Below are 19,805 nucleotides of genomic sequence, written 5' to 3' on the forward strand. Positions count from 1 at the left end.
CCCAAAGGAGGAGCAGTCGCGGAGGAAGTGGGCGGGAGCTGCGTCATAGTAAAGGGCGATTTGAGCGGGCGCCCTCTGCTGGCTACCGCCGGCCTCCTGCCGCTTTGTAATAAAACGCGACTCCGGGGCTGACAAGTTGCTGATTCATTAACCTCAAAGTTAGTTGAGTTTTAACGTAGCTCCCAATCTGGGAATTTGACAGCAAGGGCAAGGCCTTTCCTGTCACCCATTACCAGAGCGTTATGCGTGACATTTGTTACTGCTTTTGAAGTTTCTGTCTTCCCTGCCTCACTGCACAGCATTCGAGGCGGAGACCACATCTATTGCTTATCACTGCTAGCACTTTGCAGAGCGTGTGGCACGTAGCAGGTGCTCAATACACACCGGAGGAAAGGAAGTGAGAGGGGAAAGAAGACTTAAACTCGGTGTTCTCGGCTGAATCCTGTCCGGCCCAAAATTCATATGTGGAAATGGTAAGGAATGTGACTGCGTTTGGAGATGGGGTCTTTAGAGAGGTGACTCAGTTGCAATGAGCTCATCAGGGTGGACCCTAATCCAGTCTGACTGGTGTGTCCTCCTAAGAAAACGCTGTTAGGACACAGGCAGGGAGGGGGAACATCACGTGACCAAGAAGGCAAGCCCAGAAGAGAGGCCTGAGAAGAAACCATCCTTGCGGACACCGTGATCCTATAGATTTCTAGACCTGGAACAGTGAGGAAAGAGATTATGTTGCTTAAGCCACTCACTCTTGTGATGCGTCTGTCACCTGTCACGGAGGGGAGGGCAGTTGCTGGAGCGAGTCTCATGGGTTCTTTTGCTCAGCTTAGTATAGAAAGAAAAAGCCTGGAAACAATTTGCAAAGAGACAGAAACTTTTATTCGATCGGCAAGTGACAGAGAAAGCGTCTGCTCCGAGAAGAGCCCAGGCGGAGTGCCCGAGCGGGACACTGGCTTCCAGGAAGTGTCCCGGGTTTTTAAGGCATTGCTGTCTGCCCATTGGGTCATCCTATCGGGGTGCCCATTGGACAGGGGGTTTCACATACATATGTTGATTGGCTTGGGGCTCACGGAGATGGGGGGGAGTCTCCTGGAGACTGTCTCCTTAATGACTCAGACCCCTCCTCTGCTAGCTCTGGGTGAAAGACTGCAGCCGCCCTGAAGGTGTGATTTAAGGCCACAAGGTCACACAAGATAGCCTGGATCTCCTGGAACCAGCCTGACTCTCCCCAGGGGCTCGGCCCCTTCCCCTGCCAGCTGTGGGTGAGACTGCACCCACCCTGAAGGTGTCATTTAAGGCCGCAAGGTCACACAGGCATCACAAGATGCTGTTAGTGGGGGAGATCCAGTTGGCCTGGAGACAGGCTTTGCAGCCACAGCTGGCAGCCTGCTTGTGAAGGACATTCGACCTGTGTGTGCAGGGGCCCACAGACTCCCAGCCCCCCTGGCTGGCCTCAACTTTGTTATGGGAGCCCTAGCAGACTAATACAGCTGATGATGCTGGGCAAATTGCTTCACTTCTAACAACATTTGCTTTATTAAAAATGTGTTCATTGGGGTTGGAGTTGTGGTACAGTAGGCTGCCTGAGATGTCGGTATCCCATATGAGTGCCAGTTTGTGTCCCAGCTGTTCCACTTCCGATCCAGCTCCCTGCTAATAGCTTGGGAAAGCAGCAGAAGATGGCCCAAGTGTTTGTGTCCCTGCCATCCATGTGGGAAATCCAGATGTAGCTCCTGGCTCCTGGCTTTGGCCTGGCCCAGCCCTAGCCATTGTGGCCATCTAGGGAATGAACCTGCAGATGGAAGATCTGTTTCTCACTCTCTTTCTGTAACTTTGATTTTCAAATAACCATGATGAATACATAGATAGATCTGCTATCCCTAAAGACCCACAACAGCCAAGGCTGGGTCAGGCTAAAGTCAGAAGCCGTGAACTCAATCTAGGTCCCTCACATGGGTGACAAAGATCCACTTTGGGGACCGGTGCTGTGGAGTAATAGGTTAAGCCTCCACCTGTGGCACCAGCATCCCATATGGGCACCAGTTGGTCTCCCTGCGGTTCTTGTGATCCAGCTCTCTGCTATGGCCTGGGAAAGCGGTGGAACATGGCTCAAGTACTTGGGCCCCTGCACCCATGTGGGAGACCTGAAGGAAGCTCCTGGCTTCCAGCTTCAAGACCGGCTGTTGTGGCCATTTGGGGAATGAACCAGCAGATGGAAGATTTCTCTCTCTCTAACTCTGCCTCTCAAATAAATACATAAATGTTAAAATAAAAAGAGAGAGAGAGAGCGCCACTTTAGACATCAAATGCTGCCTCCCCGGATACATATTAGCAGGAGCTGGGATCCAGACTCTCTGATAAGGCAGTGTAGGTGTCCCAAGTGGCAACTTGCCCATGGCAGCCAATGCCCACCTCATAAATTTATTTTATTTATCTTTTAATTTATTTTAAAGACACAGAAAGAGGTGGAGAGTGAGGGAAGGAGGGAGAGAGATCTTCCACATGCTGCTTCGCTCCCCAAAAGGCTGCAAAGGCCATGGCTGGTCCAGGATGAAGTCAGGAGCCCAGAACTCCATCCGGGTCTCCCATGGGGTGCAGGGCCCAAGCACTTGAGCCATCCTCCACTGCCTTCCCAGGCTCATCAGCAGGGAGCTGGATCGGAAGTGGAGCAGCTGGGACTGGAGAAGGCACTCTGTGAAATGGGATACCAGTGTCGCAGGTGGTGGTTTAATCCACTGTGCCACAATACAGGCCCTTGTTTTTTTTTTGTTTTTTTTTTTGTTTTTTTTTTTTTTGACAGGCAGAGTGGACAGTGAGAGAGAGAGACAGAGAGAGAAAGGTCTTCCTTTGCCGCTGGTTCACCCTCCAATGGCCGCCGCTGCAGCCGGCGCACCGCGCTGATCCTGGCAGGAGCCAGGAGCCAGGTGCTTTTCCTGGTCTCCCATGGGGTGCAGGGCCCAAGCACCTGGGCCATCCTCCACTGCACTCCCTGGCCATAGCAGAGAGCTGGCCTGGAAGAGGGGCAACCGGGACAGAATCCGGCGCCCCAACCGGGACTAGAACCCGGTGTGCCGGCGCCGCAAGGTGGAGGATTAGCCTATTGAGCCACGGCGCCGGCTAGGCCCTTGTAAATCTATTTTAAATATGTCACCTTTCTACAAATATCATCAGGGTTTTAACATCATCTCTTTAGGGAAATGGACAGACTACATGACAGAGAAATAAAAATATAATATCTAACAGTGGTTCTCTACCAGAGACATTGTGCGGTGTCTGGAGACATTTCCGGTTGCCATAACTGGGAAAGGGTGACAGTGATGTTCCCATCTACTGGGCAGAGGTAAAGGATTCTCTACAATGCACAGGACATCCCCTGTCTCCCTACAAAGAATTACCCAACCCAAAACATCAATAGAGCTGAGGTTAAGAAACCGAATGACAGATGTACTTCTTTTAAAAAAAAAAAATTATTTATTTATTTATTTATTTATTTATTTATTTATCTGAAAGTCAGAGTTACAGAGAGAGAGCGAGGAGAGGCAGAGAGCTTCATTCCCCAACTGGCCGCAAGGGCCGGAGCTGTGCCAATCCAAAGCAAGGAGCCAGGAGCTTCTTCTGGGCCTTTGCACGTGGGTGCAGGGGCCCAAGGACCTGGGCCATCTTCTACTGCTTTCCAAGGCCACAGCAGGGAGCTGGACTCGAAGTGGAGCAGCCGGGACTTGAACCGATGCCAATATGGGATGCCGGTGCTGAAGGGTGGGCCACAGCGCAGGCCCCAGTAACAATGACTTTCAAGTGTCTTTTTAAAAAATCAATTTTGCTTCAAGGACAAATGCTTATGAAATAGGGATTTGGAACTAAAGAGCCCTGCGTTCAGATCCAGGCTCTACAGCAATGCATTACTCTGTGTTCTTGGCCAAGTTATTTAAGCTCTTTGCAGGCCTCAGTTCTCATCTACAGACTAGACGTAGGAATAGCACTTACCTCACTGGGCTCTTGCAAGAATTAAATTGATCTAGGCACTTGTGCTTAGTACATGAGTAATCAGACTCCATGATTAAGAGGCTTCTTAGGGACCCACATTCCACGCCCATGGAGTGCCTGGCTTTGGGTCGTAGCACAGCCTGGGAGGCAGCAGGTGACGATGGTTCAAGTAGTTGCATTCCTGTCACCCATGTGGGAGACCTGGATTCTGTTCCTGACTCCTGGCTTTCTCCTGGTCTAGCCCTGACAGTTGTGGACATTTGGGGAGTGAACCAGAAATGGAAGATCTGTTTGTCCCTGTTTCCTTTGCTTTTTAAATAAAGGGATAAAATGCAAACCCCTCAATACGATTGATGATGATTGATGCCGCCTTCGGTGACCTGGCCCCCGCCTGCCTCTTGAGCCTCTTGCCTTGCTTCTTTCCTTACATGTTAACCTCCAGTCATACCGAGCGTTTTCTCTTCTGAGTGCCTCCAACTCTGCATCTCTGTACATTCCGTTCTCTCCTGCCCCCTTTCCCTTTAATGTCTCCGTTTCATCATGCTCTCCTTAGCTCTGTCCCAATTCCTAGGCAACCCTGTTAACATATTTCTACGGTACCCTGAATTTGCTTTACCTAGCTTTTCCAGCGTGCGTCTGTTCTAGCAATGTCAGGTGGCCTCACACAGAGCTGCAGAAGCATAACCATGGCACATAGGACCCCTCTGTGTCAGCCTGGCTGAGGGTGATTCTGGCAGGCACACTGATGAGCCGCAAAGATGTCCCTATCAGAATCCTTGGAACCTGGCAAAAAGGAATCTAAGCAGCAGATGACTTTTTTTAAAATCTATTTATTTGAAAGTCAGAATCCTCTATCCACTGTTTCACTCCCCAGATGGCTACAATGGCCAGAGCTGAGCCAGAAACCAGGAGCTTCACCTGGGACGCCGACGGTGGCGGAGGCCCAAACACTTGGGCCATCTTTCACTGCTTTGCATTGGAAGTATAGCAGCCTGGACACAAACCAGCGCCCATATGGGATGTCTGTGTCAACGACGGTGGCTTTACCTGCTAAGCCACAACACCGGTCCCCTGCAGATGCAATCCATCACTGATCAGTTGACCTTGCCATGAGGAGATTATTTTCAGTTACGTAAGTGGGGCAGACCTGACACAGGGGAAGCGGCAGAAGGGCTGATTCAGAGAGATGCACACGATGAGGCCTCAACCCAAATTGCTGAATAGAAGGTGATGAAGGGGGTCACCCTTCGAGAGATGGAGGGGCCTTTAGAAACTGGAAAAGGCAAAGAAACCTCCTCTAGAGCCCCCAGAAGTATTGCAGTCTTGCCAACACTTTGATTTTAGGTCAGTGACCTCTGGACTTCTGACTTCCTGAACTGTAAGATAATAAATTGGTAGGGGTCAGTGTTGTGGCATAGTGGGCAAAGCGGCCCCTGCAACACCAGCATCCAATTTGGGCACCAGGTCCGGTTCCAGCCTCTCCATGATCCAGCTCCCTGCTTTGCCTGGGAAAGCAGCCCAAGATGGACCAAATGCTTCGGTCTTTGCCACCCACAAGTTCCAGGTTCCTGGCCTCTGCCTGGCCCAGCCCTGGCAGTGGTGGCCATTTGGGGGAGTGAACCAGCAGATGGAAGCTCTCTCTCTCCCTCTGCAACTCTTTCAAATAAATAAATAAATAAATACATCTTTAAAAAATTAATTGACATCGTTAAAACAATGTTAAATGCTAAATTTGTGCTTTTTTACAAAAGCGGGTCGAAAACAGAGTGCTCATTTTGGCAGCACATATACTAAAATTGGAATGAGGCCGGCGCCGCGGCTCACTAGGCTAATCCTCCGCCTAGCGGCGCCGGCACACCGGGTTCTAGTCCCCGTCGGGGCGCCGGATTCTGTCCCGGTTGCCCCTCTTCCAGGCCAGCCCTCTGCTGTGGCCAGGGAGTGCAGTGGAGGATGGCCCAAGTGCTTGGGCCCTGCACCCCATGGGAGACCAGGAAAAGCACCTGGCTCCTGGCTTCAGGTCAGCGTGGTGCACCGGCCGCGGCGGCCATTGGAGGGTGAACCAACGGCAAAGGAAGACCTTTCTCTCTGTCTCTCTCTCACTGTCCACTCTGCCTGTCAAAAAAAATAAATAAATAAAAAATTGGAATGATACAGAGATTAGCACGGCCCCTGCGCAGATGACACGCAAATTCGTGAAGCATTCCATATTTTTTCCAAGGTTTGCTGTTGGCATTGTTATAGGAAGAAGCGGAGAGATGATCAAAAAATACAAAGTGATGCTGGTGTTCAAATTCAGTTTAAGCCTGATGACTGAGTAACACCTGATAGAACAGCACAAATAACAGGACCTCCGGATCCCGGATCGACGCCAACGTACTGCAGAGATTACTAGGGACCTGCTTCAAAGTGTTCAGGCTGGGAATCCTGGTGCACCTGGACCTGGTGGTCAAGGAAGAAGTAGAGGGCAAGGCAGCTGGAACATGGCACCACCTGGTGGACTACAGGAAGTTAATTTCATTGTGCCAACTGGGAAAACTGGAATAATAATAGGAAAAGGAGGTGAAACTTTTTTTTTTTTTTTTTTGACAGGCAGAGTGGACAGAGAGAGAGAGACAGAGAAAGGTCTTCCTCTTGCTGTTGGTTCACCCTCCAATGGCTGCCGTGGCTGGCGCGCTGCAGCCGTCACATTGCGCTGATCCGAAGCCAGGAGCCAGGTACTTCTCCTGGTCTCCCATGGGGTGCAGGGCCCAAGCACTTGGGCCATCCTCCACTGCACTCCCGGGCCACAGCAGAGAGCTGGCCTGGAAAAGGGGCAACCGGGACAGAATCCGGTGCCCCGACCGGGACTAGAACCCGGTGTGCCTGCACCGCAAGGTGGAGGATTAGCCTAGTGAGCCGCAGCGCTGGCACAGGAGGTGAAACTTTAAAAGCTTAAGTCGGGGGCAAGAATAGAAGTTCAGAGAAACCCTCCACCTAATGCAGATCCCAATATGAAGTTATTTACAATTCATGGCACTCCACAGCAAATAGACTATGCTCAGCAACTCACAGAAGAAAAGATGGGTGACCCAATAAATCCTTTCAGGCTGCCTGTACCCCATGGGCCTTGAACCCCAATGGGACCTTATAAACCAGCTCTTCATAATCCAGGACCACCTGACCCAGCTCCTCATGGTCCTCCAGCTCCATATGCTCCCCAGGGGTGGGGAAATGCATATCCATGCTGCCAGCTAAGGCAGGAACGGATCCAAATTCAGCTTAGAATGCTTATGATGCTATTATCAACAACAAGCACAGCCACCACCTGCAGCTCCTGCAGGTGCACCAACTGCAACCCAAACGAATGGACAAGGAGATTAGCAGAATCCGGCTCTAGCTGGACAGGTTGATTATACAAAGGCTTGGGAAGAGTACTACAAGAAAATGGATCAACAAGGGCAGACGTAAGACTATTCAGAGGCTTGGGAGGAATATTACAAGAAGCAAGGTCAAGCGGTTCCTGCTCCTACTGGTGCTCCATTAGGTGGTCAGTCAGATTATAGTGCAGCCTGGTCTGAGTGCCATAGAGGACATCTTACTATGCTCAGACAAGTCCCCAGGGAATGCCACAGTATCCTCCAGCACCTTAGGACCAATATTAAGTGGACAGTACAGTATTTGCTTCATTGGGTGGGGCAAAAAAAAGTTTGTTAAATATACGGATGCAGGGGCCAGCGCTGTTGCGTAGTGGGTAAAGCCCTGCCTTCAATGCCGGCATCCCAAATGGGCGCCGGTTCAAGTCCCGGCTGCTCCACTTCGGATACAGCTCTCTAATATGGCCTGGGAAAACAGTACGAGATGGCACAGGTCCTTGGACCCCTGCGCCTGCGTGGGAGACCCGGAGGAAGCTCCTGGCTCCTGACTTAGAATCGGTGCAGCTCGGGCCATTGTGGCCATCTGAGGAGTGAACCAATGGATGGAAGACCTACCTCTCTTTCTCTCTCTCTGCCTATCCTCTCTGTGTGACTCTGACTTTCAAATAAATAAATCTTTTAAAAAAATGGATGCAGATGACTTCATGATCTTTTTTGTTTCTGGTTTAAAAGTTTTTTTTAAGTGTACAAAATATCACTACTGATAGGTGGTTAATATTTCTGTGTAGAAATGAAAACGGTGTTAGTATTTAGTATAGATGTACACGTTCCAGCAAATATCTTTGCAACTATTATGTGGTCAGTGCTTTGTGGTATAAATGTACTTTTTCAACGTATACTTTCACTTTAAAATGCTTGTTTTGTGCTTTACAACAAATGCTGTGAAACCTCAAAAAAAAAAAAAAAAAACAAAACCCAATAGAATCAACAGTCCTCCATTGCTTCAGTATAATGCCAAGTGGAGCCTGAAGCTTGCCATCCGATGCCTGCAATCCAAATTCACCCAAGTGGATACCCCTTAACCAGGTGTTCTGAACTGTGTCCTCCAATCCATATGCCAAACTCCCAACCCCCACACTCCAGAATGTATTTACATCTCTTAAAGAGGTGACTGAATTAAAATGAGGCAGGAAGTGGGCATTAGGCCTAGCTCTTAAGAAGCTGCCTGGGACATTTGCATGCCTTTGTCAGGGTGCTGGGCTTCAGCGGCCTACTGCTAACGTGCACTGTGGGGGTGGGGGTGGGGCCTGTCACCTGGAGTGCCAGGCTCCTTTAGCACAGTCACAGCTGTTGCAGGCATTTGGGGAGTGAACTAGCACGTAAGAATTTAGTTTTTTTTACTTTTTAGACGAGGATGTTAAGGCGAAGCCCTAATGCAACACGACTGGTGTCCTTATAGACACCCGAGGACTTGACATGTGAAGAGGCAACAAGACTGGCTAAAATGCAAGCCACGGAGGTCTCAGAACTCAGCTCTGCAGGCACTTCCATCTTGGACTTCCAGCCTCCAGAACAGTGAGGATATACGTCACTGCTTAAGGCACTTGGTGGTATTTCATAATACTAAAAGACATCAACTGGGCAAGAGCGAGCTAACTTCAGGCCTAGATAACCCATTCCCTCTCTACCAAGAATCAGTTTTCCTTTCAAATATTCAAAATATATTTATTAGAGGAAAGAAAATGAAAAGCTGTTCTCTCTGAAGTGCTTTAAGTAAGAAGTACTTGGCCTTTATAGCTGGCTTACTATACAAGAATCTGGATTTTTTGCATGGCTGGCTAGAGACTAGGGGCTCATCACTTAAGTCATATAAACAACAAAGTATAAAAAGCCAATGTTTGGTTCTATTCATGGCTGCTCTGCTTCCAATTCAGCACCCACTACTATGCATGGGAAGGCAGCAGATGGTACAGTGCTTAGGATCCTGCATCCATGTGGGAGACCCAGATGGAGTTCCAGGTTCCTGGCTTAGCCTTGTCCTGGCCCTGGCTGTTGTGGCCATTTGGGAAATGAACCAGCAAACGGAAGAACTCTGTTTCAAACCGCTAGCTAACAAATAAATAAAAGGCAATGTTGCAAATGACTCCCTTTGTTTGATCAAGGTCTCCACATACAGTGCTCAGAAGGAACTTGCCTTTTAATTCTAAATAAAAAAAATACACTGTAAGAGGGAATTAAAACAAGGCCAGCACTATGGCATAGTGGGTAAAGCTGCTGCCTATGGCACTGGCATCCCATATGGATGCCTGTTCATGACTGGGCTGCTCCACTTCTAATCCAGCTCCTTGCTCACGCACCTGGGAAAGCAGTGGAGGATGGCCCAAGTGCTTGGACCCCTGCATCCATGTAGGAGACCTGAAGGAAACTCCTGGCTCCTGGCTTCAGATCAGCCCAGCTCCAGCCCTTGTGGCCATTTGGGAAGTAAACCAGCAGATGGAAGATTTCTCTGTCTCTGCCTTTCTTTCTCTGTAATTCTGCCTTCCTAATAAATCTTTTTTTTAAAAAGGGCAGTTTTAGACATCTCCAAGAAAAAGAAAATTTCATTTCTGCATGTGATTATCCTTTGAATCATTCATCAATTTGATATTAGGAAAGATCTATTATTTATGTGAGTCTCATTTGACAAACCCTTTGAGCAAACCAAGATTATGCACAGAAAAACTTTGCACGTCTTACCTTGGAAATTCCCTTTTTTAAATTTGATCAATCCAATTTCATAAATATACTTTGGACAGAATCTCTTATTATAGAGGGATAAGCATATAATGGAAATGATGTGATAAAAGTGACATACATGCATTTATTTCAAACTTTATTATATAAATTTTCATTTCTTTTAAAGATTACAAAACCTGTTCTATAACAGGAATACAAGCAATATTGTTCCAAGATTATTCATGGATACATCTGAGAAAGCTTAGAATACACATTAATAATATGATTTGCAAATTTCCCAGATTAGACTTTTAAGTAAAACAATTTAAACTATTCAGTGATATTTGATCCTTTACAAGCATTTCATAATTATGGCAGCAGTGCCAAGCATCTGATACGATTTAACCACCAATAAAAGGTACAATACATAAGAACTCATGATACGGTAACTTGGGCTTCTGGCATGCCTTACCTTGAGAGAAACTAGTATAAAGTAAGATCATATATAATAGTAGAAAAATATTTGTGATTTTTTTCTTTTTTAAAAACTGTAGACCCCGCCCATTCCCACCCATGGCCAAAACTGCAAAATAATTACATCCCTTAGGTATATGCCTTCCTTTTTGTTTAGGACAAGAGAAAATAAAGTATATGTCTATAATTTTAAGAGTAAAAAAAAAACCCACAATCATTAAGGATGCTAATGAATGGCAATACTTGAAGCCTTTTTTTTAAATTAAAAAAACAAAAGCTTTATATGGTAAACCACACTTACAGAAACACAAACCGAATTCTTTATCCTTATGCCCTTGCTTGTGTTTAGAAGTTCTATCTTAAATCCTTGTCTGAAAAACTCAGTATACAGTTCATTCAGTACAATAGTGATAATAGGAGTAAAGATGTTCACTTCCATTAGATATTGAACTAATCTACTTAGGACTTTTACAGCAACTCTCTTCTCATATACATTTACATATACTGTACTCACATCGTATGTGCTCTAAAGAGGTGTCCACCTCTGGAACTTAAATCTCTTAAATTTTCCTTTCCACTAATCTCTATTCAAAATGTCATAGGCTTTGCTAATTGCTCTGGGAGAAGTCATGAACATTTGAACAGCTTATCATGCATTTCAAGGTTATATGGCAAAATAATAAGGAAAGTGCCTTAGGAGGTAGGAAGTAGGCTCTCATCCCAACCTTTGCTATGCCCTGTTACAAACAGTTGAAAGACTGGAATCAAAGTGGTAAATGTGAGACTGACAGTAATACTAGGCTTAAGGAAATTGAGTTAGTTACTAGAATTCTTTGAGGACACTTAGTCACATTGGAACCACAGTCACTGGATCACAAAGAATACAGCAGTGTCAAAAATACATAAAGTACACTGTAGGTAAAAATTCGTCTTGGCCATCCACATTTGGGTATTATCGTTCTGTAGATTCTTCACTGAAAAAAGTGGTTAAATGTGGCTCTGTAGAATACCACAGTCCCAAGAAAGTGAATTCATTCCTTCATTACCTGGTCTCCACCAATGGTCACTTGGGGAAACCAGCAAAATGTAAGCAACCTGGGGTTGAAAAGAGGACTATTTTCATTAATTGAAGCAATAATTCCGAATGCAGTCAATTTATCTGTGAATTAAACAGGGCTCAAAGTGTATATCCAATTTAAAGTTAAGTCACAGGGAGCTGGGCCTTTCAGAGGGACAGAACTCTAGGACTAGACTGGAACCTCTAGCTTTAAGCACCAAGGTCAGCCATGGAATCCATAATGTTTGTTAATCACAGAAAACAGACCTTTTCTAACCCTTTATGCTCCTGAGCTATCTGTCCAACACAGCTTCATTAATTTCAAATGCTCAATACCGAAAGACAGAATTTTCTCTACTAAAAATACAGTAAATCTCGCTGACAATTTTAGGCCAATGATAAAGGCCAGGAAATAGAGAGGATCAAAGCCATGTTGAGATGTGTACTGCTGGCCTCCCTTGGTGATTGCGCACATGTGTACCAAGGCCACCAAATATTTCCAATTTTAGTATATGTGCTGCCAAAGTGAGCAAGGCCCCCAAATCTTGGAAGGCTTTTTTGCTTTCACTCCAGACTGGGCTTTCCTACCAAACACACTCTGCCTTCTTTTGAAGCCTTTACACCTACCAATCCTCTATTTAAATCTTTCCTGGGCTGAGGGCATAGGACATAGTTAATTGGACAGTCCCACCTCCCCAGGCCCTAGTAGCAGCCACTTCTTAAAAGTTGATGGGGACTGGGTTGACTCAAACTTGCTCTTTGGATCACACTGCATGTGAAATCTGGGAAATCTACCCTAAACACAGCAAACCCACTCTCCAGACACTCAAAAGTGACTCTTGCCATACATTACTCTCCTGGCATCTTAACTTCATGCTTTGTCAAATTCATTACGTTTCTGGACTTTCAGGGCTGCTTGTGAGTAAGTGCATTCATATCAAATTGGTTGAGGTCAAGGGCCTACAGTATTTAGAAGACATCTCTATAAACTAGAAGGAGCTGAAATGATTAAAAAAAAAAAAAAGACAAAAAAAAACTTACCTTAATTTAACATCATCACTCCAAAGGGAAAACAGAAAACACACAGTAGTGTAACTTGCACTTTTCCCAATATATGCCTGGCAAAGTTAAATGCAATCTATCATTTTGGATATTATTCTGGATTATAAACTAAGAGGATGTTTGTAAAAGAGACCTGATAGTTTAGTTCCTTCTTTCACAGTGAAGTATCTTTAGGACTGGACATCTCCTGGGAGAAGCTCCAGGAACTGGCAGCACTAACTGGTGACCGGCAAAAGCCATCAGGTGCCTCAATACCACAACCCAGTGCCACAGAGTTAGACTCTGAGAAATCAAGGAAAAGTTAACCTAACACAAGCACTACATTTCCAGCACAATGCTGGCCAGGTCAGTCCACTGCAAATCAAAAGCACGGAGAACATCAGAACCACAGATTAAAAAAAAAAATTACTCATAAACTTGCTTTCCAGGCGCAAAGTTTTCAGCTCTGTGAACCATTACTTTTCTCCAATAAAACTGGCAGCTTGACTAGACAAAGAAGGCATTTAATTCTGAAAGAAAGAAACTGGGCACTCTGTACCACCAGCGGACTGCCCCAAGAAATTCATAGTCCTTGAACCTCAGTTACTGGTCAGGCAAAGGTAGCACGGTTTTATGAGTTAAAAAAAAAAAAAAAAAGCTAAATGAGAAGGATCTAGTCTTTAATTTGGGTCTCAGGCTCTTTACATGCAGTATGACCACGTTGGGCCAGATAACTTATTAAGATTTAGGGTATTGGGGCCAGTGTGGTGGAATGGCAGGTTAAGCTGCCGCCTGAAATGCCGGCATTCCATATGGGCTCTGGTTTGAGTCCCGGCTGCTCCACTTTCAATCCAGCTCCCTGCAAACGCACCTGGGAAAGCAGTGGAGAATGGCCCAAGTCTTTGGGCCCCTGAACCCATGTAGGAGACCTAGGAGAAACTCCTGGCTTCAGCCTGGCCCAGTCCTGGCCATTGCAGCCATTTGGGAAGTGAACCAGTAGATGGAAAATCTTCCTTTCTCTCTCTCTTCCTATAACTCTGCCTTATAAATAGAAAATATTTATGGTGTTGACTTCTAATCCTATTATGGACAACATACCTAAGCAATTATGGAATAGCTTCAGTGTCAACAACCTGAAACTAGGTATCTTTTTTTCTGCTCAGCATTACTTTAACATTTAAAGAGTGCCAAGAATTTGGGATGACCATGGTTTGAAACACTGAGTAGTAGAGGGGGAAAGAAAAGCTTCCACCTACATCTTCTGATTTCTCTCTTCTCATACATTTTTCATTTAGAAGGTAAGTTAGATTTTTATGCAATAATCATTTGTGTCACTTGGGTAAGAGGAATGTTATAGATGTCCCCCTTTCTGTTCAATTGCATTGGAGAAATTTAAGAATGACAACTTGCTTTCAAGACATTTAGATGAACCACTCTCCTTCGGCTTTGGGAAGATTTAAAGCTTCTGGCTGGAAAAAAAGACTTCTGATGTAAATGGTTTAGTACATGACTAAGAAAGATCTGTTCGGGCACGTTCTTGATTTGGTAAGTTAAATGACTCTTTCCTTGCTCATATATCTTTTACATTACGTATCGATGTATGCTAGGTAGATTGGCAAAGACACAGGTAATAATGGGCCCAAAAGTTTCTTTCTTTCATTAGATAAAACTGTGGAAACTACCAGATTAGATGAATGTAACAAATACTGCCATCTAAGCAGACCCAGTGGCCATTACGAAACGGAGGTTTTCTGAAATCAAAAAAAGTAATATATGGCTAGAAGTCATCAGGAGGAATCCAGAAAACGCTGAATGTTCACTCAGACTACCTTAGTCAGGAGTTCAGGTTCGAACAGATACTGTTTTGCTCAAGAAAGTTTTATTCCCTAGATTAAGAAAGTTTAAATCCAATTTCATAGAGAGGCCTGTGGCCTTTATTACAATCAAATTAGTGTTTAATATGGAATATCTATTTAAACATGAAATATCCATTAGGACTTCAATTACCTGTGGCTAAATTTTTCTTCACCAATCTCTTTACGATGACTATTAAAGGCTTTTTATGTATATTGGCAAAATCTCAAATAATATGCCAAATACTAAGTATGGATACAGGATTAAAAGTGCAAGGACTACTTCTTTAATTAAGGAAAAAAGAACCCAAAGGAGTTGCAAAGTATATGGGCTTACTTCATAGATGTACTCTTGATTCCATGCCACACATGTATGATAACTTTCTCTACCATAATAGCTCTCTAGGTTAGTCTGACAGAGCACCTGACTTTAAGAAACAAACAAACGAACAAACCAGTGAAACAGACACAGGGAAGATATGTACATTTTGAAAGTTTACATTCAACAGCTGTTTCACAATCTGGCCATTTTTTAGGGCTGTCCAACAATACTGCTAATCCAGGTGAACTATTTAACCAAATTTAATAGTCAATTGGTTAATAATAATAGATTCCAAGTTAAACAAGGCATGTATACATTAAAGAAAGCAGTACAGAAATGTACTGTGTATGAACTGTTTACAAAAACATACAAAATGTTGGATGGCACAAGGGATACAGTGCTAATATAAACGGATTGTTTAAGCTAAGTGCTTAACATAAACTGTCCATCCCTATAACTAACAAAGAATATTTAAGGGACATGAAATATCTCCTATAAAAATAATGCTATATGGTGTAGAGTACTTTATTCAGTGTATTTTAGGTGGTATTCATATGTTCATTGTTTTTCTCATTGATTCAGTGAATATATCTTCATCACGTTTCCACTTTCATTTCATCCGGAGCTCCAGGAAAATCTAACTTGCTAACGATCATTGAAAGCGAGAAGAGACGAAAGCAGGAGCAGCAGCAGGGGCAGCAGCATTATGGGTACCGGCTGGGACAGTGTGTGCTTGCAGGTGTCTCTCAGATATGTGCTACCTGTCGCCAGAACTTGTGCTATCAGCTTACACCATGGTACCAAATCTCTCACTGAGGTCACTTCACAGGGCTGTTGAGGTGATTTTTTTAATACCTCTCCGCTGAGCAAGAGTGGAGCGGCCTACCGGTTCCAAGACTGGTGACTGATTACGGTTTAAAGCAGAGTACGTAGCTGCCATGGCACCCTGAAAAAGGAAAGAAAGGCAACAACAAAAATGACATCGCATAACCATACCTACGAAAATGGGAAACGAAGGCAGTTTTCAGGTAATTTTTTCATATGCAAAATCATATTGGTCACACTCTTTGCTTTAACTGACACCGCCAATGTGGGAGGTTGAGATTCTTATCAGAGAGGACAGGAATGGACTCCTAACAAGCAGTTCTCACTTTTCTCAGGACACACACTTTTTTTTCTTCCTTGAAAAATTCTTTGACACGAGAGGCAGAAAGATATACTCTTTAAGTTGGGAAATCCATGAGTTATTCGTCCTGGCAGTCTCCTTTTATGGAGGCTGCCAGAAATTCAAAAGTCACTCTGGACCAAGCTTTATTGTTGACTTTTTGGCATACCTCGCCTTTCACACTGCAACTAGGAGGAGGCTGAAAGGGAAAGGCTGCTGGGGCACGGAGAGGGCTTTCTGGAGTTTCGGGTGGCCTGCCCCTCCCGGAGACGGCGACCGAACGGCGCCACGCACCTTTACTAGATGTGGCGCATCCTGTCTGTTCAGTTGGTATTGCGGCAGTTGGTCCCAGTGGACGATCCAAGGATGTCTGAGCACCAGAGCAGCAGTCAGTCTCTGATGAGGGTCTACGTGAAGCATCTTTGACACCAGGTCCTATTATGGGGAGAATAAGAACAAACGAAGTTTCAACCTTTTCTCCCCCCTCCTGTTTCTACGGTGCCTGATGCTAGTAAACACTCTTCCTTAGCCGGGATGACCCCATGTTTTCTTGAGGGCAGCCTCTTCAGCTCAAAACAATTTGATAAACATGACAACCTGGGGAGAGAAAACCACTCAGGTCTCTGTCTTTGGCTCTCTCAGTAGCAGTAATTTTTGTGCATGACGAAGGGCCATATTTTCTCTATCTTTATGTACTCTGGCTCTATTTCCCCTTGGATTTTCTTTTTTTCTTTCTAAAGATTTTATTTATTCGAAAGGCAGAGTGATAGAGAGAGAGAGAGAGAGGGAAAATATGAATATCTAATATCTTCTATCTCTGTCTGTTGCTGGCTCTCTCCAAATGGCCACAACAGCTGGGGCGGGGCCAGGCTGAAGCCAGCAGTCAAGAACTCCACCTGAGTCTCCCATGTGGTGGCAGAAACTCAAGTACTTGAGCTATCGTCTGCTGGTTTTCAGGCACATTAGTAAGGAGCTGGATTGGAAGTGGAGTAGCCAAGACTCAAACTGTACACCACGGAAGAGAATTACTGCTTTATGGGGGTGATCTTTAAAAAGAAAAATCTGATAACTGCACTGCTACATAGTTTTAAAACAGTTCCACAATACTCAGAGAAAGCCTACAATCCTGAGCTCAAGCCACAAGGATTTCCACAATCTGGGTTCATCAAGTACCTTCTTCCACGCACTCTGCACTAGTCTTATCAAATGCCCCTCCTGGAGGCATTCTGCTATTCTCATACTATCGTCACCTATATGTATGTGCTACTTCTTCAGCTTGGGACAGACAATATCTTTCTCCTCCTCAAGTGTGCATGGCAAACTACTTCACTGCTTCTAGAAAGTTTTCCCTGAAATCCTTCTGACTGAGCATCATCTGTGAACTTCTTTAGTACAGAAACTGTTCTACTGTTAATTGTACATGGGAGCTGCTGGTGCTGTGGCGCAGTGGGTTAACACTCTGGCCTGCAGTGGCGGCATCCCATATGGGCACTGGTTCAAGTCCTGGCTGCTCCACTTCCAATCCAGCTCTCTGCTATGGCCTGGGAAAGCAGTGGAGGATGGCCCAGATCCTTGGGCACCTGCACCCGCGTGGGAGATCTGAAGAAGCTCCTGGCTCCTGGCTTCAGATCGGCGCAGCTCCAGCCGTTGTGGCCATTTGGGGAGTGAATCATCGGATGGAAGACCTCTCTCTCTCTCTGCCTCTCTTCTCTCTGTATAACTCAGATTAATAAATAAATCTTTAAAAAAAAAAAAAAAGAATGGTGCTATGCTGTGCATATCCTTAAAAAAATAGTACATGGGATACTATACTGTGCAGTTTCTGGTTTTCTCCCACCTAGACTGTGAGCTCCCTGAGATCAGGAATTCTATCTTCATCACATACTTTATCTCTGGGGTCTTCATTTATTAAACATATTGTAGGTATTAAATAATGGCATTACCCAAAGAAACAAGTACCCAGAGAAATGATTATCTGGTTTACGGAATTTTATTGTGAGAAAAAGACAAAGCCAACATTTCACTTTAAATTTGGTTATAAAACCCAGTATTTACAGACATTAAATTTGTTAACTGAGTTTCCACACATGACGCCAAAAGAATCTATATAAATGTTTGCTGTCTTCCTTTTTCCTTCTAGAATCAGCTCAACTCAAGCTTCTGCCTCTAAAAAGTCAGCATTTTTACTAGCATGAGAGCATTTCAAAAATTTCATGGAAAATGTATTTAAAAGATATGTTTGCTTTGGTGTAAAAAGTTCTAAAAGGTATGCATAGGCTTTCGTAATAAGCATTTACATGAAGTTTTTGAAGACACCATGTATGCATGGATTTCAAAACTTTTTGTACCAAAGTAAATTTACCTCTTACTTCCACCTTTCCACAAACTTTTTGAAGCACCTCATAGGTTTCTTATCTCCTCTATGTGTTTCTTATTTTGAAGTGGAAAACTGTAGTCTTTTCAAACAAGAAATTTCTATAAATAAGGTGAAAATGGAGAACAGGAAAGCAAGTCAGGGCTGATTAGGAAATGGCAGATTTTTTTCTGTGAGAAGGACTTTTCAAATTGATTTCAGGTAAATGCTATAAACTCATGGCACTGTTTACTGTGAAAAAGACAAGACCTCTTACTTCATAATATGAATAAGAAATAGAAAATGATGTATTTATTTTGGGGAAGGAAGGTTTTGGAGTCAGATATGTAGTTTGAGACGCTCAACACATACCTGGCATGTAACCATGGACAAGTTTCCACTAAAATTCAGGGCCTTAGCTTCCTTCTGTGAAATGGGGATGCTACCATATCTTCTACAAGGTGGTTAGGAGGGTTACATGAGGTAATGCAGTTAAAGTGCAGAGTGAGGCACACAGTAGGCAGACAAATCATTATTATTCATCATGTTTGTGTCTGTAAGAAAGAGCTTTAGATGTGTAGATAATAAGGCAAAACTAATGTCTTCTGGGTAACCAAAGAACTGTTCCATTTTTGAGTTCAAATTATACATAAGTTTTGAGCTGATAGCATTTTTCCCACTATGGCTCATGAAAAGTTACTCTCTCAGAGACTTGTAATAGAAGTCATGCTTACCTTTGCTGTGTCTGAAACGGAATTCCAGTAACCACCACTGAGTGAGAATTTTCCGCTACCTATTCGTGCCAATATTTCCTCTGGTGTGTCATCAGGACCATTTGCAAATGGAGTGTAGCTAATTTATAATAAAACCAAAATGTTAATGAATAAAACTTCTTTTTTGGTTGCTGATCTTTATATTTATTTACAGTGTCCAATGTTCTCTGTACTCAGTCAATGTAATACTTTACTGAAATCTACCAAAGTGAAAAATATCTCATTAAAATAAAGATCCATAAAGCACCAGGTCAAGAGATAGGGTTATAAAATGTTAGACTTCAGGCCGGCGCCGTGGCTCACTAGGCTAATCCTCCGCCTAGCGGCGCCGGCACACCGGGTTTTAGTCCCGGTCGGGGCGCCGGATTCTGTCCCGGTTGCCCCTCTTCCAGGCCAGCCCTCTGCTGTGGCCCGGGAGTGCAGTGGAGGATGGCCCAGGTGCTTGGGCCCTGCACCCCATGGGAGACCAGGAAAAGCACCTGGCTCCTGGCATCGGATCAGCGCGGTGCGCCGGCCGCAGTGTGCCGGCCGCGGCGGCCATTGGAGGGTGAACCAACGGCAAAGGAAGACCTTTCTCTCTGTCTCTCTCTCTCTCTCTCACTGTCCACTCTGCCTGTCAAAAAAAAAAAAACAAAGAAAAAAAAAGAAAAAAAAAGAAAAAAAAATGTTAGACTTCATATATATATAATATAAATATTTTATGATATGAAACATTATA

The 19,805-nt window shown here is 44.5% G+C and overlaps 1 protein-coding gene, 1 long non-coding RNA gene and 2 pseudogenes across 9 annotated transcripts in view; 3 read left to right on the forward strand and 1 right to left on the reverse strand.

The window, feature by feature from the left end:
- Positions 1–76: 76 nt before the first annotated feature.
- On the forward strand, positions 77–13,208 carry LOC149119539 (uncharacterized). The gene is made up of 2 exons (XR_016228487.1): positions 77–473; positions 8,743–13,208. It is a non-coding gene; the product is annotated as an uncharacterized LOC149119539 (long non-coding RNA).
- On the forward strand, positions 1,586–7,742 carry LOC149119540 (far upstream element-binding protein 1 pseudogene; annotated as a pseudogene).
- LOC127485021 (U6 spliceosomal RNA) lies at positions 6,093–6,193 on the forward strand (annotated as a pseudogene).
- The window catches only part of RPS6KA3 (ribosomal protein S6 kinase A3), a 112,264-nt gene continuing 102,648 nt past the window's right edge, over positions 10,190–19,805 (reverse strand). For all 8 annotated transcript variants that reach the window (XM_070067183.2, XM_008272438.5, XM_070067182.2 and 5 more), the window contains 3 exons: positions 19,049–19,166; positions 16,256–16,396; positions 10,190–15,742 (listed from right to left, as the gene is read on the reverse strand). In XM_070067183.2, the coding sequence (XP_069923284.1) occupies positions 15,620–15,742; positions 16,256–16,396; positions 19,049–19,166 (382 nt within the window). In that variant the 3' untranslated portion in view covers positions 10,190–15,619. The remainder of the gene's footprint in view (positions 15,743–16,255; positions 16,397–19,048; positions 19,167–19,805) is intronic.

The sequence above is a fragment of the Oryctolagus cuniculus genome, chromosome X (assembly GCF_051225735.1).
Source record: "Oryctolagus cuniculus isolate XC-2025 breed Fujian yellow rabbit chromosome X, ASM5122573v1, whole genome shotgun sequence".
Taxonomy (NCBI): domain Eukaryota; kingdom Metazoa; phylum Chordata; class Mammalia; order Lagomorpha; family Leporidae; genus Oryctolagus; species Oryctolagus cuniculus.